The following is a 20793-nucleotide window of genomic DNA, read 5'->3' on the forward strand; positions in this document are numbered from 1 at the left end:
CACTGAATGTAAGGCCACAATGACAAAGAGAGACGATTAAATGACTCTGCAAAAAAAGACATATATTGCCATTCCCTGATTTTGCTTGTGTAACTCATTGGTTACCATGTGCACTGTCAGAAGTGGCCAAGAATAAAGCCATGAAATGATTCACACATACAGCTGTGGCAACTATATAGCAAATTAGCTCCAAAACCACACATATTTCACATACAGCTGCATGCTACAATCACTCAAAATACTTTTTTCTGTCAGTGCAGTCATTGTACACAATACTCAGGTCTGTTTATCAGACACAGGTACATTATTCATTTGTGCCTCTTCAGCTTGCACTCCCTCCAGACAGTACTGACCTCACAGATAAATCCTTTCTTGTTGATAGCAAGATAAGATAGATCACTGCACTGGGCAACTCTGTGGAACTTCCTTGGCCTGTGACTGCAGTCAGAATTTGCTGGGCTACAAGATTTAGCTAAAGAAGCGAAAAGGCAGAGTACTGGACCTGCATTATGGGGTGAAGGTTGTCCTCTCAGCACTGATTCAACCTGAGACAGGTCACACTACACGTTGTCTTTTAGCTTTCCTCCTTTGTAAAGCACCTGGGTTTTTTATGTCCTTGCGAAAATATTATGTAAAACTCAGATGTTTTATTTCCATAACAATTAGAAAACATGATACTAATACATGATACTAAGCTATTTCAGGTAGGTTTTTTATATTTTTTAATGACAAGAGATTATCCATGTTAGTTTGTAGAACAAGATGATGAGGACCACTTTACTGGAGAGTTTGTATGTCTCAAGTGGCTTTACAGTTGCCATGGTAAAATTTATTTGCTGAGTGCCAAAATGTATCAAGAACTAAGGGAGTTGTTTTTCTTCTTAATGATGAAAACATAAGTTAAACCTGCTTTTAGGCAAGCATTTGAAACAGGAACATTTGGGGTTTGTTTTTTTTTCAGGTGGCTTTGTCAGCTTGGGCTTGGGAGATAAGCTTAACTGTCAAAGCTTCTCACTTCTAATGTTGGCTCAATACTAAGTAGCACTGCCCCTCTCCCCTTGGCTCTCTGCCAACTCCAGAGGAAGGGGGAAAAAAAATGAAGGAAAAAAAAAAAATGGAAACATGAAAACCAGGAATAAAATAAAAAGAAAAAAATACCAGGAGAAGGTGAGGAGGTGAGGAGAGCTAAAGAGCCTTTTAATGGGAATTGGGATTCAACTCTGTTCGCATCCTTTCACTGTGCATTAGGCACTCAAGCATTATAAATATGAACATTGAAGACAACACTGTAATAGATGCTAAAATTTAACTTCTAGCTTGTGACTTATCTTGTTTTAATCAAAAGTCATTGTACATGCTACTAGGATGAATTAGGTGCATTACTAAGAATGGGTTAGAAACAGCATGGTTGAACTACTCAAACTTTGCACTGGGTTCTGCCAGGGCACAGCTTAGTTGCAAATACAAGATCTCTGATGCTGATCATGCCACCCTAAAAATCAAGCTCCCAAACCGTGTCTCACTCTGACCTGTATGAGAAGTAGCTATTTTATAATCAAATCCATATTACCAGCACACTCCTTGATTTTTTAATAAAGAACGTTAAATATGAAATTATGTAATCTAATGTGCAACACTGCATGCATACATATATACTGTGTAGATATATTATGCAGATACTGACACACTACAGCAAACCTACCCACTTTGGGGAGGGTGGAGCACACGTGCATTTGCAGTTCAGAAGCAAAGAGCCCAAAGCCAAAACCAAAGAAAAGCAAACATGAGGAGAAGGGTGGTCTATTTTGCTCTGAAAATGGAGCTGCTCTGCATCATCCTGCTGCCTTGCTGGAGGCAGCTGCACAGCACAGGCTCAAGCCCCTTGAAAATACTCTCCTCGCTGTTCATGTAGCACATAAGCTGCTGTTGGAAGTTCAAGTCACTGGGCAGAAGTGATCTGCACAGAGACTAAAGTTATCATATGATGTCTCATTTTTTTTCTTGCCACCCAGACCTCTGTGCTGGGGCAGCAGGCAAAGACATTCCATTAGTTTCACATCACCTTCTGGCACCAACAGGCTCTGCCATCATTTGAGAGTCTGATGTTAACACCAGATCTGTGCACAACTGTTTTTTCCAGCAGTACAGGTTTCATCCAGATCAATCATGGGCAAATGATCATATTTCTGTCAAATCAGCCAGGACTGTACATGGGGTTTATGCCAGCTCTGTGCTTTTATGCCAGATTGATGCCAACTGTGGGAAGACAGACAACGCTTGACATGGCATGAAGTGCAAGTGGTGTGGACAGATTATACCCAACCCAGGAAAAAGCATGTAGGTACAAAGTTGACTGATCAACATTTTTTTAACACATTTGAGAGGGCACAATGAACGTCTACTGAATCTGGACTTGGCATCATTTGGACCATGGTATTTTTTATCTCATACTAAATGCCCTAAACCTAGATTTTTTGCATACCAGAGTTTGTAAACCAAGGCCTACTTGTTCATGTCTGTCTTCTGAGGGTTTATCTACTGTGTGGAAGGGAAGCTGTGTGAGGGACTCTGACCTACTGTATTTAATTCAGTGCCCTGCATAGATAATGGAAATACATAACTTCTCCATCCAGCACCCTGCTAACTGACAATACTTCTTAGCTCTCTGTTTAAGAGCTCATTGCTGCAGTGATATGTAAGTACCGTGGCTTGTTTTGGTTACTCAGACATCTCTAGCACAATTCTTCACTGTGCAATTTACAAATATCTTTTTTCCATTTCCTTATTAAACAAAACAGTAAAATGTGGTTTATTTTCAGCTTTAAGCATTCTGTTCTGGTTTGGGTGGTTTTATTGTGAATCACATGTTTCAGATAACATACCCAAGTGTTTTTGCAAATATGATTTCTGAATGATCCTAGCAGGAGTGCACAAGACACATCTCTCCAAATGCAGAGTAAATAGCTAGGACAGCACCTGGTCTGGGCAGTCAGCATGTGAGTAAAATCAGCAAGTGCCAGCCCATGTCCAAGAAGTAAAGCCTAATGGATCAGGTGCATGGAAGCAGGATATGAGCTATTCAATATAAAATGCCCTCTTTAAACTCCTGGGGAGGTATTCTGTTTGCTGATGTATTGTGACAGGAATTCTTAGTCCTGTGCCCACAAAGAATGTCATCACAGCTAGTATCAGCTAGTATCAATTTCATACCTCTGCAGGAAGATCACGGGACAGACCAACACCTGCTCTGCTAATCATGGGCCAGTTAGGTCAGGGTCAGGCTGTGCTGCTCAGCAGCCTGGGGAAGTCAGGCTGCTTCAGTACCTGTGTCTATTTCTGTGAAGGAAGAAAAATCAATGTTTTTCAATGCTGTGAATCAGGTATCCTCAAATTTGCTTTCTTCAGCATTAGTGGACAAGCTGGGTGGGCATGTATGCAGATACTGAATGCAACTGTGTGGAAAAGAATGTCTTGTCAATCGTTCTGCCTTATTTCCAATTAAGTGTATTTGTTTTAGAGCCTTTACTTGAACTCATCATCCAAAGACTGTATTGATAGCTAGATGTTGGAATAATATTTTTTTGTTCTTTCAAGCTTTTCCCCAGTAGCTTTAAATAGAAGAATACATTTTCCACAGAGAAAAAAATCTTCTATTAATAGCATGAGATCATTTCAGCACTTGAAAGGAAAAAATTAGCTGAGTTTTTAATGGGTTTTTAAAAAATACTTTAAAAAATATTTTAAGTTCTTTTATTGTGCAGGCAAGAGCATTCGCCTTCAGAGTTTTAATTACTGGAGAAAAAAAATTCTCTCACTTTCAGTTAAAAAAAAAAAAGTCAATGGGACTATGTGAAATGGCTTAAAATAAACATCTTCAAACAATCTGGTCCTATGTGTGAGTTCTTTCTTGTGCTTTGATAATCTCATCTCAGTTGTTGAAACAGAGTTAGACAGATTGCATAGAAGGCTTGAAGATGATTGAAAGGACTTCTGCTTATCCAGCACAGTGAACTGCCAGTAAGAAGTGATGTTCTGAAGGGCAGTCTCAACAAATTTCCTCACTATATTTTCTGATAATGGAGAAAATTTGGCCAGTTCTACTTCTGTGATCTCACATGCTAAGATCTCTCCACATTCATTTAGGAAAATGAGAGGAAAACAAGCTGTAGGCTTCTCTGCATTTTCCAAATAAACTGTGTTATCCTCTTATGTAAAACACTAAGAGGATATTCCAAGTGGCAAAGAGCTTTATACACAGCTTCACTTAAAGGCAAAAACATAAAACATGTTTTGTTCTGCAGTAACAGAAATTTCAGTCATTTATTGTAATGAATGGGCAATGTCAAAGGAACATATGGTATTTTTAGCTCTGCTTCATTACTCAATGTGGTAAACAAATTCTGAACACTTGTAACATATAAAAGCTTTCTCTGAGAAGAAAGGGTTTTCCTGCACAGTCTTGATTAAAGTCAGACTGTTCCTATCCAGAGGATCAGTAAACTGCCATGAGCAGGAAGAGAAGGCTGCCTGCAGGATAAATAGTCAGGTCTGTATGAATGGGGAAATGATAACAAAAAGCAGAGCTAGGGTAGAAGCAGAATATGTATAGAGAAGAGGAAGGGTAGCCCAGTGAGAAAGAGAATATTGTCTGACAGGGAGATGTAATTTCAATGTGACATCCTCCTTTTTGGACCTTATGTTGAGTAATTTAGGACTGAAGCTCTATGTTAGAGGCAGATAAACTCAAGCTAATATGAATGAAACAGAGCAGTATAAGGCATAACAATACATGGCTATAAATGCCATGGAGTTGACCGGCACATTAGATACCAGTATCCTCTGTTAATATGTTTCACACCATATTTTAATGTTATGTTTGCTATATGAATCCATTTGACCTGCCAATGAATCTGGCTTATGCTGGAGTATATTGACCTTCCCTTCTTTTTCCTCTCTTACTGCACAAGATCCATGACCTGGTTTGGTAAGCTCTGCTCAGTCTAGGCGTGAGCCAAAGTACAAGGGGCCTGGCTTTTTCTAAACAAAGTTATGGGATTTCAGAATGAAAACTGCATTTCTGCCATGAGCTTCCCCTGTTGTTTCTAATTATAATAATACAGGTAGCTTCAAATGCAGATTTAGTTTGGATATGCCTTACACTGTATAGGAAGGAGCATGTTATCTTGGAATAGCATGGAACAGCCTGGCAAGCACTGAATACCCTTCCAGTTCTCATAAAAGCCTGTAAATTTTAGAGTTTCTTGGAACATCACAAAATCTAATCTAAATTATGCCTAGACCAGTGAAATGTGATACTACAATTACACAAAACAATCCACAAAGTCAACAGCAGTCTAAAAATCTCTGCAAATACTGAAGAAATACGGCATAAATTTCCAGACAGAGTGATAAAGAAATCTTTAAATCTCTTAGTTTTCATTACACTCATAAGTACTTGGGTTTTTGCACCTAAGATATTGGCACTTCCTCTAGTAGACCCAAGGTGGGTTTCTGGTACAAAGAAGCTTTCAGGAGATTTTTGTGGCTTTTTAGTGGTATACCCCAAAACACACAGAGGCTTCCTCATGAGGAAGCAGTTATTATAATACTGTGGGAGGAAGGGGGGGTCTTGTTTCTAGCTCTCCATGACTCATGCAAGCAGCTAAGAACACAGTTAAAATATGAAAGATTAAAAGAAACTGAGAAGAGGGAGTAGTTATTACACTTCTCTTTCTTTTGTAAGAACTAACAAATGCATAAATTTAGGTCAGACAGGGTAAAAATATTCCATGTTGTTTTTCCTTCCATGCTCTTTGCCTTTGTGAGACTTACAAAAACAAGCCCAGGATATGGTTGAAATGAGCAAGACTGTTATTTACTTGTTTAATAAAAACCTCATGCATTTAAATAGAAATTCAGTTCATATTCTATGGTGGTTTTAAAGTGGTAGTTTTGTCACAGATCTGGCTATCCTTTTTGCATAAAAAATAATAAAATAACAATAAGAGAAGGAAACAAGAGTAAAAATTCAAAATATTCTTGCTGATGAAAAGGTCAGAAAAAAATTCATTAGATGATTTCTTCTCAAAAACATAATTCAAATGAAAATAAAGAGCTGGAGACCAAAGAACTACCTGGGATTGTTATTCTCAAAAATACATGTGAATTTAAAACCTGTTGTCAGTAAAATTAACAAAACGGGTCTGTGCAACGAGAGAGCCTTTAGTTGTTTTCTGTTCTTTTGCATAAGCAATGACCAGCAGGAGAGAAGTGTAACCATGTGCTCCCCAGACGCTGCTAAGTATTGTAGAATCTCATAAAGTTATTTATTTTTTTCATACTATTGCATTATAAATTAAGTTTGTAAGAGCAGGTCCGGGGCAATCTTACCTGTTCTGACAAAATGTATGGAAGGGGATTTTTATCAGCCATTTCTGTATGTATGTGGAACACAGTACAAAGAGAGTGTTTGTTATACCAAGACAGATTTAAGCTGCTCCACATCCACCATGCTGGCCCTGACTACTAAGTTGCCTTGACAAAGTCATGGGAAAAGTTATTAACAGGAATGGGAAAATTTATTAACAGGAAAAACTCAGAGTTGCTGCAGCCTCTCCTGTTTCAACTACAGGCAGATCTAGAGTGAACAGGACAATGCCTCACACATTAGCTACATGGTGACATGTAGGGAAACCCTCCAGACACTTAAAGGCAGATATAAGGAACTTTTATGAGTTCTGCCATAGCCTTTAAATGAAAATGCTACTAGTAGACCTTTAAAATATCAAAAAAGCCATTTCTCAGCTGTTATCATTTAGATTTTAGTTTAGCTCATTATATTCTTTGTGCCTACTTTGAGTATGTTTGTATACTACCTCAGTCCTCCTCTGTTTATTTCAGCTCAAGGGAGCTCTTTCCAAGATGGAGTAAGCAATGTAGTCATTAAACATCATGCTTGCACATAATATTGCCTAATATTCCTAGAGATAGTAATCATCTGCAAGCATATTGCTGAGGTTTATTATCTGACCCATGAAGTTGTTGTAAACAATGCAATCTAACTAGCCCACAAAGTTTCTCCTTGAAAAGAATGTGAATATTAAAGTGGTATTTAAGACAATTCTTCCCCCTTCTTTCAAATGCAAGGAATTCAGTTTTCAAGGAATATTATGATGCATTTTCTGACTTGTTTTTAGAAACATTAGTCTAGTTTGTGTGGAAATAATGTTTTATGATATAAAAAATGAATACAAAACTGATTTCTTGCACTGAAGTTCCAGAGAAATAATGAACATCCTTTCTATGGAAAGTAAATACAGGAATCTTAGTTAAATTTTGGAAGGATGGTGGTTTAGTTTGGTTGGCATTTTTGTTTTAAAGAAGAATCTTGATTGCTTTGCAATTCGTAAGGAGATTGTTCTCTGTTGAGTTAGTCACAAGATCACAGTGCTTAACAAATTCTTGCCCGAGGATGTTGGGTCCTCAGCACCACCTGTTCACAGACCCACTCGTAATGGGCTGCATTACTTGCTGATGCAGACAAAGCCAATGCATTACATTAGCAAAAGGAACAGCAGTTACTTTCATAGTTGTTCTCCCTGCTTGGCTGCAGAGTGACACAGAGAGTGAATGGCCAGAGATCACTGTTCTCCTGCCAATTTCTCATTTTGTTGTTGCCATGTGGGACACTGTCTCTATATTCTTCCATTTCTTATACAGGGCAAGGATTACAACACAGTAGTTCATTTTTCCTAGGTCCTATAATACAAGAAGGAAACAACCTGGTATGGATTAATTCAAAGAGCTGCAGAGGAGACAGCTTTATATATTTCAAGTAATTTCCATGTTCATTCCTTGCCCTGAAGATCCTGTCATTCCCATTAGGAATAGATTGTGATCTTGTTTCAGACAAACAGTGATAACCACTACAATAAATTTGATAAGCAATTATTTCTCTTGGCCTTCAACCAGTGAAGGATTTCATTTTAGAAAGCATATTTCTCTAATAGCACTTCAAAGATTGTTAACCAGAGCCCATCAATTTGGAAGCAGAATCTCACTTTTTAGAGTGTGGACCTCCCAGGATATTTAAGGATACTCAGATCTCTACAGTTTAGCATGTTGCAGTTTTGTTACATCAGTGTTTAAAGCCCTTATCCAGGCCTCACTATAGTGCCACGGTAAGGAGCAGATAACGTTAAACTTGGCACAAGATTTACCAGGTGAGAAGTGTGAGACCTTGCACTGCCTGACTCTGCTCTGTGTGTATGCACATCTGTGTGTGTCTTGTCAAGGATGCTGAGGACAACAGAGGGCTTGTGGTACCTTGCTTCCTTTTGAAGACTGCAGAGTATTTAGTATAATTGCCTCTTTGGAAAATACCAGAAGACAGTGGGATAAGTGGACCTTTAAAATCAATGCTTCTCTCAAAGTATTTCCTACATGTTTTGTATTTATGGAATGTTATGTGCAGCAGAACAAGCCACCTCTAGAAAGTATTAAAAAATTCATTCTGGTGATATGACCTCCTAAGAAGGGTTTAATCATAATTTACATACCAAACAAATGTAGAAATCACTGGCAGCTTTATAACAGTTTACAAGGAGCCAAACTGGATGCAGAACCTTTAGACAAAAGTTGAATTCAGTCACTACACCTGTTTTCTATCTACCTGTCTCTGCAACAGTTCTGGTTTATGCCATATTTTTGTTGTCCAAGTATTTCTTTCTCCAAATCTCTGTCTTATTCCGTATAGCAGGCCTGAAGGGTGCACCAGAGACTGTTGACTAATGTGTATTTGTTGCCAACGGCTGTAAAGAAAGTGAAAGCGCAAAGCAGCACGACTGATAAAGGAAAAAAAAAGGGCTGATGCTTTGCATTTCACCAAACAGAAAGAATGTTTTCTATCTGCAGTAGTGGCATTGAACAGTGACAGAGCACCAACAGAGAGCTGTGGTGCATTTGAGGGAAGAAGGAAATTATGCATTAAATTACAAGAGCATAAAAGTTCACAGGACATGAGGATGTGATTATTTCTGTAATATAAAAGTTAGGGATAGATATAAAGTGAGAGCTGATTGTATGTCTGAAAAACCATACACTCCCATAAACAGAAGAAACTCCAAACAGGTCCATTTTGGGGCATGAATCCCAGAAAAAAGCAATACATGGTTGCCTGCTGGCAAGTATGGTGCTCTTACACCGATGACTTCCCTGGGTGTGACACGTCCCTCTAAATGTAACTCTGACCTGGGGTAAGCTGCAGTGTAAACGGAGTTGAAGGTGCCTCTTGGAGACAGCACAGGGTGTGTTTCACTCTGCAGACTCCCTAAGGAAGCTATAAAAAACCATCCTTTCAACAGGTTTGCAGCAAGGCTACAGCTAATTAAATGACTGCAGGTGATGGAACACTGGGCCTGCAGTGCAGACAGCAGCTTTATTGTTTTAAGTGCATGGAGAGCCTAATTCAAACCATTCCTGTACTTCCTGTGCTTGGCCTTCCTGTGTCCTGCAAAACAGCATCTCTCCAAGATGCTTGGCAAAACTCCCCAGTCCTGGAAAGTTGTAACATGTGTGTGGTACAAGGATGTGCAGGATGGCCAAGGCTTGATGCACAGACTGGCTCTTTGCCCTCTGCAGAACCAGTGCTTCTTTGACTTTATTGGAAGAAAAGTTTTAGTGACTCTCAGGAGGTGCAGCTCTGTCTGCTGCTTGAGCAAGCTCTCACTGGGTGAGACACATGCAAATGTCGTTTCCCCTCTCAAATATGCTGTACAGGCTCAGGTAACCAAATTAATTGTGATTATACAGCAATCCTTGCTTAGTCTCATTTTCTTACTGTGATTTAGTTGTTCCTTATCCAGATAAAGCATGTTGTGGGTTCTTTATGCAAACACTGAACAACTTATTTGCTAATGAATTGCTAATGTCACACTGGGCATTGTAAATCACGGGAAGTGCTATTAGGACTTGACACTATGATCCAAAAGCATGAAAGGATCCTGATTAATTTATTTGCACCTTGGCTCATATGATGGCAATGCTGTTAGGTGATATGTCAGCTTCACGAAGGAACATTTTCTGGAAGAAACTGCAAATCTCAAGCATATAAAGTGTATTTCTATCTAAGAGATTTAGCTGGAATTGCCACTTCCCTGCTCTCTTCCCTCTGATAAGTATAATCTGTTTCCCTGTTCATTTCAGCTAAAGCTGGTTTTAAAATCCAAATACTCTGAAGGGAGACTCAGCATGACAGAATGGAAATAAACTTCCCTGGCAAGCACAGCCCCCTCTGACCACCCACAAATTCTGTTGTTATTTTTTGGGGGGGATTGCCTCCTTCAATTAAAGAAAAATGTTAAATCATAATTTGACATGCTAAAGAGCAGTGGAAATCATAGAACAAGGATATGTGGCATACATTTGAGTATTAAGTGAAAATGGAAGCTCAGACTCTGGAGACCACATGAAAGGTAGGAAGGAAAGCACAGTAGCTTGTGTTTTCAAGCAGGGAAGTATAAAAACCTAATCAGATTTCATACCACCAACCTAAAATAAAGGTCATTCAGCCCAAGAACAGCTTTTACTCTCTCGAAGGTGAACCCAGAGCTGTTTTTGGTATGGTGTTCATAAAAGACTCTATACCCCTTTGTCATTCTGCCATTTATCTTAGTATCTTAGTATTTTCACCCTGCCTTCATGTATCTTCATGAGTCTGAAGTCTATATAAATTTTCTGTGCCAGATTTTCCCCCCAAGGTAGCTCAGTGAATGACGTAGTTATGTGGATGAACCTGGCCCACTTTCCATCTGTTTCCTTCTGAGATTAAACTATTGAAAGAGGTGAAATCCAAGGTGGGAAATCATGAACAGAAAATATTACCATGAACAGAAAAATAAGAATCCAAGTGATTTTTACCTACACTGTTGAGCTAAAATTTAGGGTTAGGTAAATGCCTGAATTTGCACCTAAATCCTGTAGTTTTCCATATTTGGTTTCAGTATTTTTTCTAGTGTAACAAATATGATTTGTCAGAGCAACGATCTATGTCACATCAGCAGCTGTGCATCTAAAATGAGTTTATGATCACATTAAATAATGTACTACAGGTACTTTGCCTTTTCTAAACAACTGAAGTTTTAGGAGCTAGGTTTTCTGTCTTAAAAATGATTCTGTGCAAATTTTTCCAAGGCAACTCAAAACATTCACAGCTTCAAATACACAATCCAACAAAACTGAATAATTTCCAGGTTCATCAAAAGCTTTTTTCTCATTTCTAATTTTAATTTCTAATTTCTATCAGTCATTCAAAATTGGAAAAATAAAAATACACTATGTTTGAAAAAATGAAATGGAAACTTCAAACTGGAACACTCCACTGCAGTTTTCTTTCAAAGAGTCAAGGAAGAGAGCATTTCTGCAGAAATGCAGGTGACAGAAAACATTTTTAGAACAAGGAAAGCTCCATCCCAGAAAACATCTAGCTAGCGCAATAAAAAAGCTTTTCAGTTTGAACTCTGCCCCTCTAGAGCATGACAGAAGTGTTCAAAGGCTCCTAGGCACACACAATTTACCCCCATCCTGCAGATTCAATCACTGTGATCTGTTCTTCCTCTTTTGGGATGCTAAACTAAGGTAAAAGGGCTTTGTTCCTGCTGCTAATTCTCTTTCCCAAAGTTCGGGATAGTCCTTACTCTAAAACCAAGACAACCTTTCTGCCCTCTTTCCCCTGCATGTTTCTCTCACAGATAAAAAAGTGGCCCCTCTACAGAGCACCCTTTGTAGGAAGTGCTGTTTCTTGGCTAACTTCACTAATGTCTGGTTTGCACAATTCGGGAATGACCAGTAATAGACATGAAAACTTTAAAAGCTCAGCTCTCCCTGTGGCATCCTCCTTGACATCCTTTTTAGAGGCAGACACGAATTCTACGCAACACTGAAAGTTAGTAGTGGTAAATGCACCTCTATCCCAAAAGTCAAAAAGGTAATTTTGATTCCACTCCCTGTCTCTGCCCTCTTGAGTGGACCACAGGGAACCTCTTCTCCTTTTGAAATTCTGTATCTGAGTTGCAAAGACAGATACAATGATAATAAATAGGAAAACATGCAAAGCTGCATCACAAACCAATTCATCAGAAAACAGAGCACGCCAGCCTTACAAATTTGCCTGCAGCTCTTGTCTGCTGTGCTATTTTTAAACTGCCTGCAGGTTGCAGACTTTTCAGTGGTCCTCCTCCTGCCAGCATGCACAGAGGATGTAGCAAGGCACAACTTCCATTACCATGAATTTAAGTTACCAGATTTCTCAGCACATTAAAATTCAGCATCCTTCATCTTCCCATAAACTTCTTAGAGCAATTTGTGCATTCATAAGAGGGCATCCCATGTCTCTTACAGCCTCTCTCTGTGGCAAGGTCAGTATAACTCAGCTCTGCAACCCTAATGTTCCCAACTGCTATGCATCAGCCTGCAGAATGCAGCTTGCAGTTGTTATAATCAGCAACCCAGGCATTAAGCTACAGACTCTTCCAATGCTCAGTTTCACACACTGTTATCACTCAGACCTGACTGTCTCAGCACCAAAATCATCTGCTGTACAAATGAAGGCACAGGGCACTCCAACATCCCACATCCAGGACACAAACTTCACAGTATTCCTAGCAAACCTGCTCCACTTCTGAGGGACACTGGATGGGATAGAGTCAGGACTTGACATCTGTAAGTGGGAGAACTTCTATATGCAGAAAAACTTCATGATCCATGCACAATCCCTATAGAGAATGGGCTAATGAGAAGAGTAGTCTATTTATGTCCCCATGATATTTTAAAGGCAGTGGTGCTGGGGCATTTTTTCAGAAACACTGATCACCACAACTGCTGCTGATGTAAACAGAAGCTGCAGATACCCAGTCTTTCTGAAGGGTCAGACCCTGCAACCGAATGTAATTAATATTATGGGTTGTTGTGGGGTTTCTTCCTTCTTTTCTGTTGCTTGGTTTATTCTGCAGTGCAGAGCAGTTCCACCAGGTCAGAATCTCTCGCCTCATCTCATTTGGGAAGTCTCAGACATCAAATAATTCGCACTTCTGACCACTGTTAGGAGCTCTAGAAATTACCCCAACTTGCACTGTAAGAAGCACTTGTCCAGCAGCAGCAGCACAGCCACACTAATTTCCACCCCTTTGACACACACACAGAGCAGATGACAGCTCTGTGATATATGAGGAGTTTGTTTCGGAACTGAAGCTCCAGCACAGACGCCTTTGTCCCAACAGGGTCAAGCATGGACTTGAAAGTAATTCTGATTTAAACAGCCAACAAGCTTCAGTCAGAGCAAAACCTGCTGGCCCCACAGGACTGATGACTGTCTCTTTGTGGGACAGTGTGGGACCAATTGTTCTGTCTTAGCAGTGGTGGCCAAGCAGAGTCTAACCTCACTGTGTCGAGTAGGGTTAAGCAGCTGCTGGGGGCTAAGCTTGGGCTTGCTTGACCCTGTGTAATGACTGCACCTCATCCTTCTGTTACACAGGTAGTTACGTTGTTGCTTGTTTCTCCCTGCTGATTTGAAGAGTCTTGATTTCAGCTCTTGGCTGTTTATGTTTTGCAGACGTCCTCTATGTAATTGCATGGCCTGGCCCCGGGCTATCAGGCTCTGGGAGAAATAACTGCATTATTCCACAGAACAGTTAGCATAATTAAAATACTGACTGCAGATTAAAAAAATGTACTGAATATTTCAGAGTGGTTTGGAGAGCTGGCAAGTCTTGGCAGCTTGTTGGCTGTAGGAACTGGCTGATATTTAGGCGTGCCTTCTCCTTCAGCATTCATTGCTGTACGTGGGAACTGCTTTTTGTGCTGTCAACTTCTTATTTCCCAAGCAGTCAACCCACAACCAACACAAAATGAACGGACTGGAAATGAGGAGCTCCAAGGGCTTTCTTGTGATTCTTATTGGCATTGGTCATGAGACCATTTCCTTGTTATTTATAATTTCAGGACATCTGTCTTACTGTGTTTCTATCTATTTTTGTGTCCATCTCTCCAAATGCACAGTGTAGGAATTGCATATGGTGAGAATGTACCAGGTGAGAAAACCATTTGCTTAAGGACTGTCTGTACTGTATGAGAAGCATTAATAAAGTTTAAAACCCCACAAAAACCTCCACTGGAACATTTGTTTTAGCTACCATTCCTTCTTCAACATTTGATTTCTATCTGTATTTCATGTGTAGCCAAAGTCTAAGACACAAAATCCTTATATTTCCAAAACAAAGGGGATGGAAGAAACTCAGCTGACAGAGTTGGTAGAAACTTCAGAAGCACTGATGACTACAGGGCACTTTGGAAACTCCTAGTGCCTTTGTAGTATCTCCCCAGTCATTTTCATAGGGGAATATCTGGATAACAAACATTGCTAGAGACACACAGGTTTGGGTTTGAATGACTTCCTGGTTCTGTCTACATCTCTTGCTATCTGGTAAAAAAGGTAACATGATCTCATGCTACCAAGGTTAAAGAAAACATGTGGATAATGCCTAAACCACTTTGCAGACACCTAGATCCTGAATGAAATGCAATAGGTTCAGTAAGTGCTAAGGTACTGCTATAAATCAGCTTCTTATTTAATCTTCACTTACACGCTTGAGAAATTCCTGGATGGTAGGAAGTGTTTGAGCAGCAATGCAGTCTCACAGGCAAGGCCCAGGGATGGCTGAGCTGAGGCTGTTCTACTCTACTGTAGCTTCTAGGTACAAGAGTCTGATTTATAGTCTGATGTACAGCTCTTCTGAGAGGAGCTAATTTTATGAACATTTCCATTCCCACTCAAGGGATGTCACAAAAATGGCCAAATGCTATTTTCTGAGGCTTCTATTACAGCTTCAAAGTAATCATAATAGCAAATTAATAGCAGATCTACTCTGTCATTTTCCATTCTTATTGCCATCTCTGTAATCAAGAGCAGCTCTAATTTTTCAAAGCTTATTTCTGCGATACTTCTCAATTTTGAATATACAATTAGGCAAGGAGCATGATATCTTGGCACTTCATTTGTGATCTGTAGGCTCCTGCCCTCCTCCTGTGCTAGGCTCATTGCTAGCTCCTGTTCTCAACTTAATATTGACCTCCAAACCGTAAATTATAAATATCACCTTGAGTAGACACTATTCTTACAAAGGCAAAAATAGATTTTTACACACATTTTAAATCTATTCTACATTAAACCCCAAGATAAGCTCTCTGTAAGGAGACAAAAAAATGCTGTAAATTGAGTACATAGAGAAATTCACTGGGCATGCACGATGGAGGTGGGGGGAATTGTTACAGCCTTCTTTCTGTTCTGATAGTTCATGTGGCCAAATTTTTAGTTTGTCTCCACTGAATGATTCACCTCTATTACCAGTATTTTCAAAATTAAGTGGAAGAGGAGGAATGTGTTCATTCCCCTGCTGTGTTTAATAATCATCCAAAAATTGTTTCCTGTTTACTTGGAAATTCCCACCTCCATGCTGTGATTTAAGCATTTTCACCCTGTTAACTTAAAAACAAAGCCTAGAAGATGCTGTGTAGTTTTTATCTTGCAGTCATAAAGCAATTTATGATAAATGTTGTTGTTCCAGGAGAAATTACTTAGAAATGTACATATGTTCATAGCTCCACATTGCTCATTTAACTCATAACTCATTGGTGAAAAACCACGCAAGTTGTCATTCAGTTTTTATTTATGTAACATGCCTGATGACTGATGGCAACATCTCTTTTAACAATCACTGCATTGGTGCTCAAGCACAAATCTCAGCAAAGACATCAATAACCCCATTTATGGAACTGTGCTACTTTCTTTCATGGTACTGGCTAGCACACGACTGTGAATAGTCAGTATGTGTTGTTTCATACAAGACTTGTCTATAAGCAGAACTTACACTGAATTTTCAAGGCAAAATATTAAAAATACCTAAATTGCTTTTCCAGCTGAAGCGTGATCTCTGAATTCCTGTGGCTTGGCTGGACAAAAGGGAAAGAATTTTCCCCTTAGCTTCTTCAATACACTTATACAATAGCTCTAAGATTTTACTTACGTAGCACTTATCAAACAAACTATTCTTACATAAAAGATTTGCATTAGCTTACAAGTCAGTGTGTTCTGTGTTAGCTTATGTGAAAAGAGTTCATTTAAAAGGCAACAGTATCCTGTGGTCTGAGAATAGAACTAGAAACTGGGAATTCAAAAGAGCTGAGCTTTCTCGCCCTTCCTCTCAGCTTTTCATAGAGGTTTAAATTTTTCTAAATTAACATTACATTTACGTGATTAACTGGAAGCCACATGGGCCTGATTTACAGATGTGTTAAATTTCTACTGCTCCTATCAAAGCTATTGGGAGCTTCCAACTCTCCTCGTTTCAGAAGACTGTAACGCAGCTACATGCAGCCCTTGGGAGGGAAAGGCACACCATTACCTTGGTGAGTACCAGGCATGAACAAAGGCAGGAAAGGAATGGAAGAAAGCATAGGGTGTACAAATTCAGCTCATCCCCCCCTCTATGGATGTAATAGTCCTGATTAATCCATGAAGGACAGCAGCAGTGGAGATGCTGAAATATTTGCCATCCAGACAGGTATTGTGCAAGACCAGAGTGAAGCAGCATTTTGAACTAGACTGTTTGGCTCAGAGCAAACCACAAAGCTAGCGCAGAATCTGCATCAATCTGTGATCTTGCATTGCTTATCTCACTGACTAGGTTGAATGCTTGTTAGTCTTCATTTGCCTCCCATTTTTAAGTCTAGTGTATGTTAAGTCTATTTTGTCCAACAGCTGGCTTTCCTCTCTTGCCCTTCTCAGATGAGATGGAGCAGTCCTCTGCAATGCGTTCTGACTACTTGGTCTCAGGGATTCGAACTCCCCCAGTGAGGAGGAACAGCAAACTCGCAACACTGGGCAGGATCTTCAAACCATGGAAGTGGAGGAAAAAGAAAAATGAGAAGCTAAAGCAGACATCTGCAGGTAGGATGAGAACCAGAGAGTGATGCTACACAGAGCAAAGCTTAGCTTGGGTGAAATACGCTTACACAGAAACTGTTTATAGTGACCTGACCTAAATCTAACTTGGAAAATTCAGCATGTTACAGATTAATGTTGTTTAAGGCTAGAAAGAGACCATGAAGGCTGACTTCCAATATAATATAATACAGTATATTTAGAAGACAAGGTCAAAATACAAGACTGAAGCACAAGCCTTGACACAGACTGCTTTTCATGGGCTGTCCTGTCTCTAAAATAGGCTACATTTATGGCCCCAAGTATCATCATCCCTTTTATTTGGGGTGAAGATTATGTAGGTCACACTAACATTATGAAAAGTGACAGGAGGGAGCTACAGCATTTAAAATGCTTTCCCTCAAGCAGCTGTCTCTGCAGTGAAGAAGCCCAGCACACACCACTGCATGCTCTCGCTAGTCTCCAGGGACATCCCAGGAGATCAGTAAGGAAACAAATTCAGTTGCCTTTTCCTAAGACAGGATGGTGTAATTCCCTCCACTTGCCCCAAAATCCTGTGGAGCGGCACCATAAGGACACCACTTCCTCAGGCAGCTCCAATGTGCTGTATTAAACAGCATTAACTCTCCAATAAACCCACTACTAGTAGATTAGATAATTAATCTCACCTCTACATGTGGATGATTTTACAGGTATTCTAACAAAGGAAAAGGCACAAACAGGCTTACCAGCCCATGCTCCCCAAAACAAAATCATTGCAATACTTTCCAAGCACACAGTAGTTGAGACTAGAGGGAATATCCAAGGTTGCATCTTTCTCACTCCATTATATGAATACTGTGCTGTTAACTGGTGCTGTGTTATGATACTACTTTGTGCAGTGCTGGAGAAAAAGATGACAGCACGACAAGGTCGGGATGAACTCATTAAGAAAGGCCTTCTGGAGATGATGGAACAAGGTATGTAAAAATTCAAGTTTTTTATCAGTCTTTTTCAGGACATATAATTGTGAAAGACGAAACCTAAGAATCAAAAGAATGAAAAGGAAAACCTAAAATCCAAAGAGAGAAAAAAAGGCAGTATCTGAATTAAGCATGTCTCTCTTCACATTCCTCCCTGCTGCAATCAATCCATGCAGTTTAATTTTTGATGTTTTACCATGTTGAATGCAACTCCATCTTCTCTTGATTTATACATGGTGCAATCTAAGCTGTTAGGTATATTTTATGCAGTCACTGTAAACCTACCTCAATCCCACTGCCAAGCTAAAGCTGTTATAAAGATAAACATACAGATGCATCCAGCTAACATGTACCATCCGTGAACCAAATCACATAAAATGATACTGATCTGATGTTTTCAGTTGTCTTTCTGGTAAACCAAGTTTGTGACAAAACATATTACCACTCTGCCTGTTTTTCATACACATGGATAAATGAAATGTTTAGTAATGTCATTTTAAAGCCTTCCCAAGTACAAACCAGGTTCAGCAGCAGTCACTGAATTAGAGATGATAAAACATCAGAAACATACACAAAGGACTGTGTTTCTATATATCCCTGCTGCTCCAAAGCCCTGACTCAAAGGACTCCAAACATGCTGACTTCAAAATTTAAGGGAGACAGAGATCTGCTGCAAGATCAAGAGAACTCCCAGTGTTATGGACAACATCCCAATTGGTATGTCCACCTAAACAGAGGTAAAAATAAATAAATCCATCTTTGAAAACTTTATAGCAGAAAGTGCTGTAATGAGGAAAGATTGGCCTTTGAGTTTGAACAATCTGATAGATAGAAATTACATTCTTTGAGACTAAAATTGAGTTTCTTTGTATAAAACAAATGCCATACCTATAAATAGTCTGTGGGACAATACTCAGTGGGTCCACAATGGTATGTAACTGAGAAACTGGAGTCAAAAAAAGCACAGGATTTTTTTTTTCCATTGCAGTAAAGCTATTTTCACATTATTTTGTTATATTTTAATGAGTTCAATGGTCAAGTAAAAAAAAATTTAATTTTTTCAGTTTATTAAAAATTGAAGTTTTTCAAAAAGCTCATTTTTAATTCTGTCCATTGAACTCTGTCTCTCTCATAATTATATATAATTAGTTGCCCTATTAGCACTATGGGAAAGAAAAATATGCCTCATTTCTGCTAGGAGTACGGAAGTTCCCCATAAACCATGAATTTGACAACTTGGCTATCTTTGGCTTTACCAAAACACAGTAAAATAAAACTTCTGTAGAGCACATTAAAAGGTAATAATAACAACAAATCAGTAAACTTCTTGCATGCATAAATAAATGTCTGGGAGGAAAACAGACAATGCTAAGCTACAAGAACATTTTAATACAATTAAAATAGCTTAAATAAATATATATATAGTCCAGTGAAAAATTATGTCACACTGTGTTTCTCTAAAAGGCAGCTGCAAACAGACTGCTTACTTGTCTGCTATTAAGTTGCAGAGAGCTCCTATAAACATCAAACACATTTTCAGTACCACCCTGCAGTCCTGAAAGCAAAGAATGGCTAACAGTCAGCTGAAGGACACTGCTACCACCTGCAAGCTATTCTTCTTTGCAGTGTTGTGAATCTCCAGGGTTATTTTATTATATTATTAGGAGATGGAGCTTATTAACTGGAACAAAAAACTGACCCAAATAATTCTCAGTAAAAGATTAGTGTCCTACTTGGACTAAGATGAAGTGGCAGCAGCTTCAAGGCTAAGTCCTTGCTTATGCAGTAAGTTGCAACTGTCAGAGCAGCAACACTATGCTAAAAGACTACAGTAAAACCTAAAATCCCTCTATTTCATCAGGTTCTACTCCACTTCCAAAGACCTGACTCCTGCTCACTTTCATAAATAGCCCAAACTGGGATGAAGCTACAATCTGAGAAATCTCCAGATCTTCTTCATGCATTTACAATAGCTGTGTCATCCTCCAGTTCTGTAGCACAAGGTCTGTCAAGCAGCATTTTGAACTAGACTGTTTGGCTCAGAGCAAATCACAAAGCTAGCGCAGAATCTGCATCAATCTGTGATCAGCCCAGGGTGAAATTGCACTGTCCTTGCTTTGGTGATGAGTCATCCTAACAGGTTATGTCACCCTTTCTCCTCACACAACCCCAAAATCCAGCTGTCCAGACACACTGCACAAATGAAGTTGCACAGTCTGGGTCCCTTCTGTCTTCTCATCTCCAGCTCCGCTCACACAGGGCAAATATAGCTACACTCCAGGGAAACAACTGGCACCCTGTAAGAGGTGCAGGGTCTGGCAGACAGTGGGATTCACTCTCATCTAAATTACAGCCCTACTTCTTCTGATTACTTTGTAATAGTCAAGCAAGACTCTCTGAGGCTTTCCTGCCAATCAAAGCAGCACACTCACTTTGATCTAAGCACGAGCTGATCATTTCTGACCAGGAACATCACTGCTGTATGTCTCAGATGCTCCTCAACAGAAATTATTCCACAGGGTTGTCTTCTTGTCATTACTTCATCAGTCATCACACTTTCCACTGGCCGGGATCTGAAGGATCTCCTGTCTCTGACTGCAGCTGCATTGTGGCACAGCTGTCAGCAGCCTACCTTTCCAAAGCATGTGAGCAATGTGCAAGGCAGAGTTACCTTGAAAACATTTAGGGAGCTTCCCCTGATATTGCTCCCCATTGTGAGCACAAAACTAATCAGATTTAGCTGTACTTACAGCAGATAGAGATAGGGGCTGCCTGTCAAATAATGCAGGCAGCTGTTAATACACTGACAATTAGGTAGAGGCTGCCTTTACAATGAGC

The 20793-nt window shown here is 39.6% G+C and overlaps 1 protein-coding gene across 3 annotated transcripts in view; it reads left to right on the forward strand.

Moving 5' to 3' along the window:
* The window catches only part of PHACTR3 (phosphatase and actin regulator 3), a 98541-nt gene that overhangs the window by 35608 nt on the left and 42140 nt on the right, over positions 1-20793 (forward strand). For 2 of the 3 annotated variants that reach the window (XM_051633307.1, XM_051633308.1), the window contains exons 2-3: positions 16838-16999; positions 17875-17952. In XM_051633307.1, the coding sequence (XP_051489267.1) occupies positions 16838-16999; positions 17875-17952 (240 nt within the window). Of the gene's footprint in view, positions 1-3317; positions 3381-16837; positions 17000-17874; positions 17953-20793 lie in introns of those variants that run through there. The other variant, XM_051633309.1, reaches the window with a different exon arrangement.

This window comes from Apus apus, chromosome 15 (assembly GCF_020740795.1).
Source record: "Apus apus isolate bApuApu2 chromosome 15, bApuApu2.pri.cur, whole genome shotgun sequence".
Lineage (NCBI taxonomy): Eukaryota > Metazoa > Chordata > Aves > Apodiformes > Apodidae > Apus > Apus apus.